The sequence below is a fragment of the Lepidochelys kempii genome, chromosome 7, assembly GCF_965140265.1.
Source record: "Lepidochelys kempii isolate rLepKem1 chromosome 7, rLepKem1.hap2, whole genome shotgun sequence".
Lineage (NCBI taxonomy): Eukaryota > Metazoa > Chordata > Testudines > Cheloniidae > Lepidochelys > Lepidochelys kempii.
Window position 1 is genome coordinate 93998898 of NC_133262.1, and position 12645 is coordinate 94011542.

The 12645-nt window shown below is 39.2% G+C and overlaps 1 protein-coding gene across 4 annotated transcripts in view; it reads left to right on the forward strand.

Annotated features, from left to right (window-relative positions):
• Window positions 1-12645, forward strand: part of MYOF (myoferlin) — a 109122-nt gene that overhangs the window by 39346 nt on the left and 57131 nt on the right. For all 4 annotated transcript variants that reach the window (XM_073353867.1, XM_073353868.1, XM_073353870.1 and 1 more), the window contains exons 6-16: window positions 1695-1855; window positions 2620-2748; window positions 4430-4492; window positions 4601-4651; window positions 6692-6722; window positions 7254-7369; window positions 8432-8558; window positions 9617-9720; window positions 11199-11267; window positions 11388-11431; window positions 12376-12458. In XM_073353867.1, coding sequence (XP_073209968.1) covers window positions 1695-1855; window positions 2620-2748; window positions 4430-4492; window positions 4601-4651; window positions 6692-6722; window positions 7254-7369; window positions 8432-8558; window positions 9617-9720; window positions 11199-11267; window positions 11388-11431; window positions 12376-12458 — 978 coding nt within the window. The remainder of the gene's footprint in view (window positions 1-1694; window positions 1856-2619; window positions 2749-4429; window positions 4493-4600; window positions 4652-6691; window positions 6723-7253; window positions 7370-8431; window positions 8559-9616; window positions 9721-11198; window positions 11268-11387; window positions 11432-12375; window positions 12459-12645) is intronic.

Sequence of the window (12645 nt, forward strand, 5' to 3'; positions counted from 1 at the left end):
CAGTCAGTTGCATGGGCAGTGTGGGAGACAGATTACGACACAGATGTCAGTAAAATGGAACTGCATATTGTTGAAATTTATAGATGAGTTTAGAATATGGTACTTCATCTGTGTATCCAGGGACACATCCCACTAGGGACATTCACAAGACATGATTAATTTTTTTCATTCACACTCCAGGCCGACAAACTACACACAGAAGTTCAGTAGAGGATAATTCACAGTGTCAGCACATATAACATTAGCTTTCATAAAGTTGCCACTCTCCCTAAACTTCATTTACCTAAACTTCGTTTACCTGGAACAGGGCTTTTCAACATTTGCAGCTAACCCTCTTCTATCCAACACCCCTAACTCTAGGTTCTTGGCAACTGATGGCTCTGTTGATCAAACTTCCATCATTTCACCTAAAATAAATCCCAGGCTCTGCTCAAGACCCTTCCTTTAGCTAAAAAATTTGCAGGGCTCAGCAGCTGAATTATCTTTATTACTCCCAGGGGCAATTCTGTGCCACTGCACAATGCAGAATTCACACAGAATTAATGCTCTGTGCAGAATTTAATTTCCTCCTGCAGAATTCGTGATGCAGAACTGCTGGCCACCACGAGGGGCTGCTGGACTCAGCAAAGCCTAGGTCTCCAGCAGCTGAGCTACATTTATGCAGGACCTTTGTGCCTCCAAATTCAAATGTCCCTCTCTTTAGGGACACGATATCCAAGTAATTCAGTATCACCTCATGTCCAATGAGAAAATGGAGGGGGAGTTATGGTACAGCCCTAAGGATTATAGAACATTTTCTTGGCTAGGCAATATACTGGTACTTGGTCTAAGGTTTTCCCAAGTTCTCAAATAGTGTTGTTATTCAAGACACTAAAAACCTTAATTACACCCAAACACCTTTACCCTTAGTCTGCAGTTTTGTAACTGTTTAATACCATCTAGACAGTTCCATCACTTCTGTAATACACTATTCCTTAATTAACAAAAGAAGTTAAAAACACCATGGGAAATATCCTTTTGTGGTTTGGTTCTTGTGGAAGTTTTGCAATAGTGGTATATTAATGGATGGACCAATGTTGCAGTGCCAAGTTTAATTCATGTAAAAGGTTGATATTTAATTGATATATACAGAAACCTTCCCAGATTCATAAGTTAAATATTACAGGGGCACCGTCAGAATTTCATTTTAGATACAAAGATGAATGCACTAATCTCCATGGGCAAGTGGGAAAGCCTGAAAATGTTCCTATCTATTTAAAACAGGAGCCTGATGTAAAAAGCTGTGCTATGGTAGGGCCCAATCTACTCCCATTAAAATTAACTTCCACTGGAGAAGAACTGGTCCCTTACTGTGCAGCTACTGATAATGAAATGGTGCCTTGAGGATACTGCCTGGATTCTGCTTTGCCAAAAGCTTCTGGAAGTGGATTTGATAGATTGCAAGGGGACTCCCTTAGATAGTCTTCATCTTGGAGGTGACACGTACATAGTCATTGCATTTAAAATATAGAATTAGCTGCAGGTGGTCCAACTCCACTAGCTTTCAAGAAGGAAGAAGCACGTTGATTAGAATTAATTGTTATGAAGTAGCATTAATACACTTTCTGTGCACATCTTTGACCTCATGCTTTTATTACTGTAATTTTAATATTAAACTATTTGTTTACTAATTGTGCTGCTTTCCCCTGTGTTAGATGGAGAAGAAGATGGAGGTTATGAGGATGGGGCTGATGGTACAGTTGATGGCATTGCACCAGCAGTTCCAAGTGACACAAAGGAAGCCCAGCTTGCTCGGCGCATCTCTAAAGGAAAGAAAACGCGAAGAATCCTTTCTAACAAACCCCAAGACTTCCAGGTAGCTGAGTGTTAAATACTGTACTTTTCCTGCACAACCTGAGATAATCTGAATGTCAGATACAAGACAAGCTAATGCATTGTAAAAGGATACAGATTATAACAGAATTGACAGCAAGCCCATCTTTCAAGTGTGTTTTTTTTCCCCAAGCACATCTGTTAAAGCGCAAATATTCACAAAATAAAATCTAGGAGTTTTGCACAACTCTTGCTGAAATGTAGGGAGAAATTTACCTGTTGTGTAACTATTGAGTTTAAACTAGAACAATAAAGGTTTCAGAGTAACAGCCGTGTTAGTCTGTATTCGCAAAAAGAAAAGGAGTACTTGTGGCACCTTAGAGACTAACCAATTTATTTGAGCATAAGCTTTCGTGAGCTACAGCTCACGAAATTGGTTAGTCTCTAAGGTGCCACAAGTACTCCTTTTCTTTCTTAGAACAATAAAGATTTCAAACATAATTATGGTAAGAGCAAGTCCAAAACTGAAGATGCTATCTGAGAAAGTTGTGTCCCAGAGTTCTCTGGAGAATATTTTTTAAAATTAAGGTACAGGACTAGCGAGGATGTTAAACAAGTGTTGTAATTATTGTAGTTGGAACATCTGAAATGGCTAGCCAGTCTAAATCTGCTAGCTGCTTTGGTGTTATCTTATTTTGGTGGATAATGGAAAAGAGAAATACTGTTGGTTTCAGTATGATCACAGACAGACAGACATGCACTGTAAGGTATCAGCTACAGCATGCCTTGTGTATTTAATTTTTTCAGATTCGTGTTAGAGTCATTGAAGGTCGTCAGTTGTCTGGAAATAACATAAAACCAGTAGTCAAAGTTCATGTTTGTGGGCAGACACACCGAACAAGAATCAAAAGAGGAAACAATCCATATTTTGATGAGGTGAGTATTTAGAAAATACACATTTAATTATATCTGAAAATCAGTTAGATGGCACCCTCAAATCAACAAAAATCTGTTATTTCAGAAGGGATAGAGGGATCTGGTTCATAATGAAGCACCCCCAATCTGCTTAACAAATAAGCATTTTCTAACATTTTTAAGGTAATTCTGGTTAATGTGTAATGTTAATTTATAAAAAAAAAAACCATTTCTTCACATCATAAAACTCATGCCACAATTGACACCATTTCTGGGAAGAATCAGGGGCCCAATCAACTTCCCATTAAAGTGGATAGAAGCCATCCTTTGATACAGCTGATCATGTGAAATAACAATGACTTGGGTAGACCAATCACATGAATGGTTCTGTTCTTTTCTCTTACGAAGAAAAGACAGAGTGTGGTGCTGAGCAGTTGTTCATCTCTTGAGCTCAGAGTGGTTCTATTCTGTCACCCTTCCTGCTCAATGTGTATGTGAGGTTTTGCAGGAGACTGTGAGACAGTTTGGACTGTGATACAACCATATAGGGATAAGGTGCAGGTCTCTGTCTCTTCTTTAGTCAAACGTAGGTGATGTGATCTCTTTGCCTGGGCTTCGATGAGAGTGAGTTGGGAGAGGTGTAGCTCAGAATATCTGGAAAGTAATTCAAACCATGGATGCAGGAGAGAATCTGTCCCACAGACTTTATATTGAGGGGGAAAGGCTGAATGTAGGGCTGAGTATATGGAAGTATTTAGCATATGGAATCCACATAATTTGTATTAATGACATGAGTGGCATTCATTTTTGTTACTACATTATAAGAGAATAGGGGCTAAACTCTGGCTTCTTGCACTACTCTGATGCCACAAAGGAGCCAAGTCGGTGGATTAACTAACCAGCTGAAATTCTTCCAGCATGGTGGAATCCCCAGCTTCTTGTTCTACACCACACCTTCCCTACTGCAGCCCCCAGCATAGCTGATACGGCAGCGGTGCACACAGTGTGTCTGGAGTACTGGTGCATTCCATCCATCCCTGCCTGATGTACTGGTCACTTGTGAGCCATTGCCAGCCAATGCAAATGGCACTGGGGTTTGAACCAACCCATGGCCAGCCTCAGCAGGCTACAGGTGGAGTACAGTCACTTCTTCGCATCATCCCCTGCCACTTGGGTAATATGCTGAGCAGAGCTTGGTTGTGCCTGCAGGTCAAGCCTGGTGTTTTTTGGTTAAGCATATTTTATAAATAAATAAATACAAATACTTCACAAAATCTGTGCTACCAAAATCAGTTTTATTTCCATGCAAATAACCATGAAATTCTTAGTGCATGAATCATCCTAGCTGGCACTAGTTGGCATCCTTGTTGATAATTGCAGTAGAGAGGCTAAAGGTTGATTGAATATGCAGACTGAAGCACTCCAGCAGCTCTCAAAGAGGTTCCGCCAGGGCAAGGTTAAGACACATTAGCAGGTCAATGCCGGGGAAATGTGCAGTGCAACTGCCCGTGCTACACCTATTCTGTGGATAAACAGTGGATTTCACTTTTCAGGGCAGTGCTAAATTCACATGTAGAACATCCAAACAGGAAGTAGACTAAATATATATCAACAGATATATGCCTGGCAAGCTACTTAAATACTGTATGTAGCTGCAAATCATGATGTTAATGTTCTAAATCAGTTTGTTTAATCTTAACAGATATTCTTCTACAATGTTCACATGACCCCTTTAGAGCTGCTTGATGAAACAATAAGCATTCGGGTAAGGAAAAAAGGCATACCTTTGAAAAACTCACTGGATGCACATGACACTGTCCAACTAGTGCTGTATAAAGATTGGAAAGATTCATTCCTTTTTTTTCCCTTTTAGGTGTATGATTCATATTCTTTACGAGCGGACTCTCTGATGGGAGAATTTAAGGTGCGTATAAAGTAGACTTCCACATTCTGCATATGTAACCTGCACACCTTCTGGGTGTGGTGTTCTGTCCCATCTAGTGGCACTGAGACCACTTAGAGAGAGAGAGAGAGAGAGAGAGAGAGAGAGAGAGTTAAATGAGTCTGCTCTACAGCCTTAGCTAAGAGCACAAAGCTCCAGAGGTCTCTGGTTTGATCCCACCCGCCGATGACTGGTGTCTGTCGGCGTTACAAGTGGGGGCTCACCCAAGATTTCAACTGGGAAGTCTCTGAAGCTCGGGACACACTTCCTCAGCGAGGGGAAGTATGTAACCCACATACTTCCTGGGTGTGGTGTTCTGTCCCATCTAGTGGTACCAAGACCACTTAGAGAGAGAGAACGAGTCTGCTCTACAGCCTTAGCTAACAGCGAGTTGGCTTTTACCTCATGTGGTAGAGGCTCATGCACTGAGGTCCCCAGTTCGATCCCGCCCGCTGACGACCGTGGTCTGTCGGCGTTACACCTACACTTAGGGGCTCAAAGGAAGATTAGAGGAATATGTAAAGCATCAGTTTTAAATGTATTACTAGATACTGTGTTTGAAAAGGTACAAAAACTTACCCTTATAATGTTTTGCTTTTAATGCTGGGAAGCATTTACTCTTACCAGTAGCTTTGGGACAGTCAGTCCTATTGTTTTGTTTGTTGACTATTGTCTGTGCCTGCTAGCACTGCAAAGCCAGGGCAGTTAAGAGAACTAACTCAATAAAGTCAAGGGGAGTTACTCCATATTGACACTGGTGTAATTAAATGCAAAATGCAAGTTAAGTTACCTGGTCTGTATAATAGATGTACCTTTCATGTACAATTAATATTTATAACATGGTTTTCTACCTAAAGCAATAGGACTATCTGTCCCAAAGCTACTGGTAAGAATCTGTATAGTCCAAGAAAAGAAAAATGAATTTCAGTCTCCAAAGGGTAAAACAACTGCTATGGAAGGTCACTGTCAGTTGTACTGTATCACCCGGGTCTTGAAGGAGGAATTCAAAAAAATTGCCATTGGTTCACAACATTGTCATATATTGAATCATGAGATACAGAATCTCAAAATTTCAGAGAAAGGTGTCCCTTTGTTTAAATAGGCTTGTGTAGTAACAGAGAGGCAGGAGGAATCTCCTTAGTTAGTGTAAATTGTCTTAGCTCTCTTGAAATCAATGAAGCTATGACAATTTACAGTTGCTGAGGATCTGCCCTGGGAAGTGGGGATGCATACCACAGGTGTTTGTACCCAAAACAATGTAGAAAAAAATGTCAAACAGTTGTAATTCGTACTGGTGAAAATCCACTCCTATAACTTCCACAAGGTCAATATTGGTAAGTACGGTATTTTACCTTTGCCAGTTGCATGCAGTAAATGCTAGTGGGGTAAATTAAATCAGCCTGCAGAACAGTTTAATGTATATGTCTATGTGTATATATATCCAGGTAGATAACTTCCTGGAATATTTTATTTAGGTAGAAAGGAAGGCTTTTCTAAATGAATGAATGTCTCCGTCATCTAGTCCTGCTGAGGTTGCATCTCCTCCCCCCACGCAGTGGCACATTCTCCACCACCTTTCCAGAGGATCACTTAGCAGCATATTGTACAAATGAATTCTCTTCTCTTCCCTCTGTTCCCTTTCTAGCCCTGACAGGAGCATGCCACACAAGGCTTTTATTTTTCATAACACAGAAACAATGTAATAACAGTATGAAAAATTGAAGGGAATTAGGGCCTAACCCCTTACATAATTTCTAATTATAAGGGTAGGTAAGCACTGGAATGGGTTAATAAGAAAGGTTGTGGAATCCCCTTCATTGGAGGTTTTAAATAGGTTAGACAAACACCCGTCAGGGATGGTCTAGGTACACTTGGTCCTGCTTCAGTGGGGATGAACTAGATGGCCTCTTGAGATCTCTTCCAGCCCTGCGTTTCTAAGATTCTATGATTAAAGCCAAACACACATATTTGTGACTGTATTCTGCTACTTCTTAGGATATAATATTTTAATCTTCATTTCAGATTGACATTGGGTATGTTTATGATGAACCTGGTAAGTAACTATCTCCTCAAAGCCTGAGTTTCTTCTGCTTTTCCTTTGGCTTGAGATGCCCAATTAAACAGGCTGTGACTTTTAGTTGTGTTTCTGAAGTAGAAAAATATGCCTAAACACATATGGATGCAAAGTTAGTTGAGACAGAGACAGATGCTTCAGACCTGCAGCATCTTTATCAAAACCTGCCTTTAGCTCTTCAGTAGTTCCCAAATGCGGTATAAGTAGCTTACATTTTTTTCACCCTGACGATTTTAATTTTGGTATCATTAACTTAAAAACAAGAATTAAGTATCAAAAGTCATGCAAAAACATGGTGAGAGAATGGTTTCCCTTAGTATGCCACTCAGCATTTTAACATTGTTGCACAGCTTGTTGGGGGCTGGACTTTTTAAAATCAGAAGGAATTGTTTTTAATAATTATGTTCAGGGTAGATTGTACTTTGGGACAATTGGCCTTGATTGTACGGCTTACACTTCTACTTCTTCAGTGAAGGAGAAGGCTGATTTATTTATTTTGCTTTATTTCAGGCCATGCAGTCATGAGAAAATGGCTTCTTTTGAGTGACCCTGAAGATACAAATTCAGGAACTAAAGGCTATCTGAAAGTCAGCATGTTCGTCCTGGGGGCAGGAGATGAGCCACCAGTAGGTTTCCTTTGCAAATGTGTTCATCTTTAGTCATGTCCCCAGAACCTTCTTTCTTATACACTACGTGCTTGGTACTGGTTAATTCACTTTGTGAGTATCGCCAGGAACTAAGGCCAAGATTTTCACAGTAACTAGGGATTTTTGAGTGCCTAACTCAAGGCACCTTAAAGGACCCTGATTTCCTGAAAATCAGGCCCCTCTGAGGTGTCTCAGGTTCAGCAACCAACATATTAGTTACTTTTTTAAAATCTTGGCCTTAACTACATGGTACTGGCCAGAAAGAGCTAAAAATATAGAACCTCCTTACAATCTGTTTCTTTGCCTAACTACCTCTCACTCCACTACTGTCTTCAGTCCGAATATTGCCATACCAGCTTTCACAGTCCGCTGTTAAAGCCTCTCCCTGGTGCTTTCTTGCTCCCATTGCTGCCTTCCCTCCCAGTAACCTGGTGTATCTCCAGTAGTGGCTCCCACTACTACCTTCCCCTTCTCTATCCTGGTGATTCTTGCAACAAGGATGATTGGGAGAATTTGACAGTTTCCTGTTTGTTTTCAAAGGGGACGTTGTAAATTCTCCCAAATTACTTCAGGAGTTGTACACAGTTTCCAGCCGCAGTAACATGCTTTGTCAGGAGATCTTGTGACTTTTAGTGGATTATACTTTTATAATCCACCAAAGGGTGTGAAAATTCCATACAGTCACCACTGCCCATGAGTGCAAAAAAGCACCAGAAACCTATAAATATCACATCTTCATGGTTTATGCTTATTATTTTAAAAATAGCTATATGGACTGCCTAGAAAAAAAGAGAGTGGTTACTCCAATTTAATACTGATGAGGTTGAAACTGAAAAGAACACATTTTAAGCAGAACAAATTTTTCTGGTTTTATAATTTTATAAACCCTAGTTTGTAATGCAAATGCAGATAGATTTTAACTTGTGGGTGGACTAAAGGATGCTACTATGACCAATTACCATATTATTATACATGACTGTTTAGCATATGATGCCTTTCTTATATATAGGTTGATAATATATACCAATATATCTCCAACAGATGGAAAAAAGAGAGCGAGATAATGAAAATGATGATGTGGAGAGTAATCTTTTACTGCCGGCTGGAATTGCACTTCGATGGGTCACTTTCCTTCTTAAAATCTACAGAGCCGAGGATATTCCCCAGAGTATATAGCTTCTTATTACTGGATTGTACAAGACTGCAATTGATAACTCGTAGAAATATCTGTTAACTGATTTAAAAAAAATTCCCAGACATAAAACAAGCAACCATATAGATTACCACATAGTTTGAGCCCATAATTCTGTGATGGTTTAAGCAGCCCATTTCTTTTTTCAATATTCAATCAAATCTATATAACTTTTGTAATGGGTAATACAATGTTATCATCTCAGATTAAGTGAAATTTTATTATAAATGGTGATGGTGTGTTGTTTGATCTACTGGTGTCCCTTTGTCCCTCAAACAGAGATTCGAGATGATAATTCAACTGAGTAGGAAGTCTGTATTTGAAATCCATCCTTTGATTCTGAGTTGTCTCTGTTTAATTGCTCTACACTTTCTCCAAACCCCAAGTCAAAGCTTGTTGAGACGAGTTCAAAACTCAACAGGTTAAACAAATTGTTCCTAAACAAAGTTATTAAAGACCATCATTTTTTTCCAACTTATTCGAAATGCAAATGACACAAAATGAATACTATCAATAGATACTGGCTTCAACATCGGGAGAAGGGAAGTAGTCCCTGTGTGCAATACACAAAGTATTGTGCGTCCCTGGAAATTCATTATACCTTAGACATTTTTGGTAACAGAACGTGTCTGGCTTTTCTATTCAGTTCTTTCTCCTTCACTGTGCCCTTTCTATGTCTGGGATGACAAACAGGCCACCTTCAAGACTGCTGATCCACTGCTACTTGCTGGAGGGTATGAAAGGATTGCATAAACTCCTGTTTCCCCAGCTCTAGGCTAACATCAAAATTCACTGTGATCTTCTCAGGACCAAAATTTTAGAAGTTGCTTCTAAATCTCAATTATTTTTTCATTTCTAGTAGCAAATATTTATTTTTGAAAACTGAATACATACGACAAGATTCTGACCTTAATTATGTCTATGCAACCGCATTGACTTAAGTAAGATTGCTAAGAAGTTACTGAGACCGAATTAGGCCCATAATCTTCAAGAAAAGGGTTAAAGTTAATTTTTGCCTTATAATTTCTCCTTAGTGGATGATGCTTTTGCGCAGACTGTTAAGGAACTATTTGGAGGTAATGCAGACAAGAAAAACCTAGTAGATCCATTTGTGGAAGTTTGTTTTGCTGGAAAAAAGGTATTTGTCTGAGTTAATATTTAAAATCTTGCAAACTAGTCATATACTTGAAAACTGTATTCACACGTCTAAGTGTTTCTTAAGATGATTGAACTGTAGGTCCACAGTGCATTGTCAACAAGAGAAAATGACTTTCAGCATATCTAGTTCAACACTTTGTAAAACAGGAAGGAATAGGTGGAGCTAAAATCTAGGAGTGCACATGAAATATTAAAAATAAAATCATGGGGAACTTCAGTTGATAGAGACTAAAGTTATTCATCTGCATAAGGGTTTACAGTACTGGGTCATAAAGCATATTCAATAGACTGAGGACATACCATAGCATACCATAGAAAGGGTTTTTAAAGGTGTGCTAATGACTCTAAAAGAATGTATGACTAAGATGTAGGGGCTTGACCACTTCAGATTACCTGTTTATCGGGTTGCTTTATATAACTGATTTACAGTAAATCTAAGGGCATAGTTGCACGTTGCACATACACTAGTTTTTCATAATGACTTGCTTTCATTGCAAAACCAAACACCGACCCAAACATCAATTCCATGTTATTGTTAGCACTTAAATCACTGCTGGTTTTAGGCACCGGTGGTATAAACAGTTGCACACGATGCCACAGCAATGAGGCCTCTAATAGGCATCAACAACAATGGGAACCTGGTTGCCAATACAATACATCTTTCATCCAGTCCAACATGTAGACAAACCAAACATGAATTCACCAGGGCTGATCATCCCTTTTTGTTTATTTTCCTGCTGTCATTCAGTCATATCTGGGTGCCACTGTGGTAGCACCTTTTTTGCGCCTGGAGGAGTTGATGAGCAGTTTTTTCTGTCAGTTAGAAGCTCCGAAGAACCCTGGTTTGGACAACGGTGGAATAGTTTTGCCTCTTGCATTTAGGTTGTATAAGCAGATCAGATCAGCAATAATTACCAACCTAAGCAGGACCGGCTCTAGACACCAGCAAAGCAAGCATGTGCTTGGGGTGGCACAATTCCAGGGGCGGCATTCCGGCCATTCTTGTTTTTTTATTTTTCTGCTTGGGCAGTTGCGCTCTCGGTGCTTGGGGTGGCAAAAAACCTAGAGCTGGCCCTGAACCTAAGGCTAATGACTCACTAAATCATGGAAAACTTAATATTCACCAATTTATTTGAGCATAAGCTTTCGTGAGCTACCGCTCACGTCATTGGATGTAGCTCACGAAAGCTTCTGCTCAAATAAATTGGTTAGTCTCTAAGGTGCCACAAGTCCTCCTTTTCTTTCTGCAAATACAGACTAACACGGCTGTTACTCTGAAACTTAATATTCACCATTAGCCACTGTAGGACCCTGTGATGGCATACCATTTGACCAGCCTGAATACAATTTATCCTAAATTGTGACTGGTTCCATGCTTTTTTGTCTGATTTTTGAGCTTGAGCTACTATAAAATCTGTTTCATTTGGGGTGTTTTTTGTTTTGTTTTGTTTTTTGCAGGTTTGCACAAATATAATTGAGAAAAATGCTAATCCAGAATGGAATCAAGTTGTTCATCTTCAAATCAAGGTTAGCTTTCGTCTTGCTTCTCTAAATATCCACCATCAGTTTTTATTATTTTATTCAGAACATTTTTTTAAATGTGAAAGATAAATAATGAATCATTTTATTTTCTCTACTTTTTTCCAGTTTCCCTCAATGTGTGAAAAAATAAGATTAACAGTTTTTGACTGGTGAGTTTTGACTCTTTTGTATAAAGTATTAGATAAAATAAAATTGTGTTGAGTGGAAAAAATCCTGTTTCTGTATAATTCACAGGGTTTTGGAACCGTAAGCCCTGATTCTGTAAAGCACTTAAGCAAATGCTTCATTACCCTTCCTGAACAGTGATGCTTTCCTGAATTGGGGCCATAAATAGTATGGCATTGGCACACCATTGATTTCTGTGCATGAAATGGGTTAAATAATACTTATAGAATAACTTTCTAATAAATTATTTTACAATTCTTCCCCATTATTTTACCAACTTGTAGAGATAGGCAAATAATTCACCAATATTTGCAAACATACATTGATTCCATATGTTTGTTTCCAAAATTTATATGACTATTTTTGTAATTATTTGCCTAACTCTAGTCAGCAATGTATATTATATTGATTACCATGACATTGGCTGATATTCAGTGTATCAAACCTGTGTACAATTTTTGGACAAGTGGGCCAAACATTAATATGCTCAAGTTATAAGTTTTATTGTTCTTACTGTGGGCCTGATTGTGCCCTGATTGTTAGGCATAGTTCTAGGCTGGGGATGGAGCCACCCAACCCCCAGGGAGCAGAGCAGAATACCTCTTGGAGTTCCAAGTGTACAGAGATTGCACATCTCTGGTTACTACACACCTTTAGGGGTTGCAACTTACTTCCTCTAGCTGGACTGCCAGTTCTGAGACTGAAATTCTGCCTGACCTTTGAACTATGCAACGCTGGGAGCAGCTTCTTATGCTCTCCCCTCCTACTGCACAGCTATGTAAAAGTCAGACATCATCTGGTGTTTGTTATTAAAACATGCTAGGTGGTCTAAACATATATACCCTGTAAATACATTTAGCCATTTGTAGCTTGCCTCTATTTAGGATGACCATTGTTGCATTTAATTACAATCTTACATTTCATATAGGGATCGTCTTACAAAAAATGATGCAGTAGGAACAACGTATTTAAGTCTCTCCAAAATTGCTGCTTCTGGTGGAGAAGTAGAAGGTGAGTTATTCAGCTTACACATTTCAGCAAGTATTTTCTGTGTATTTAAGAGAAATGATGGGAGAGTGTAAGGAAGTTTGCTTTGCTGGAGTTCCCTGTGTTATACCAGTTCTGTGGCTTAAAGAAGATCTTCTGTTTTCAGTGCTTTCTAACTGGCCACTTTCCAGAACAGTAACTTTACTTTTTG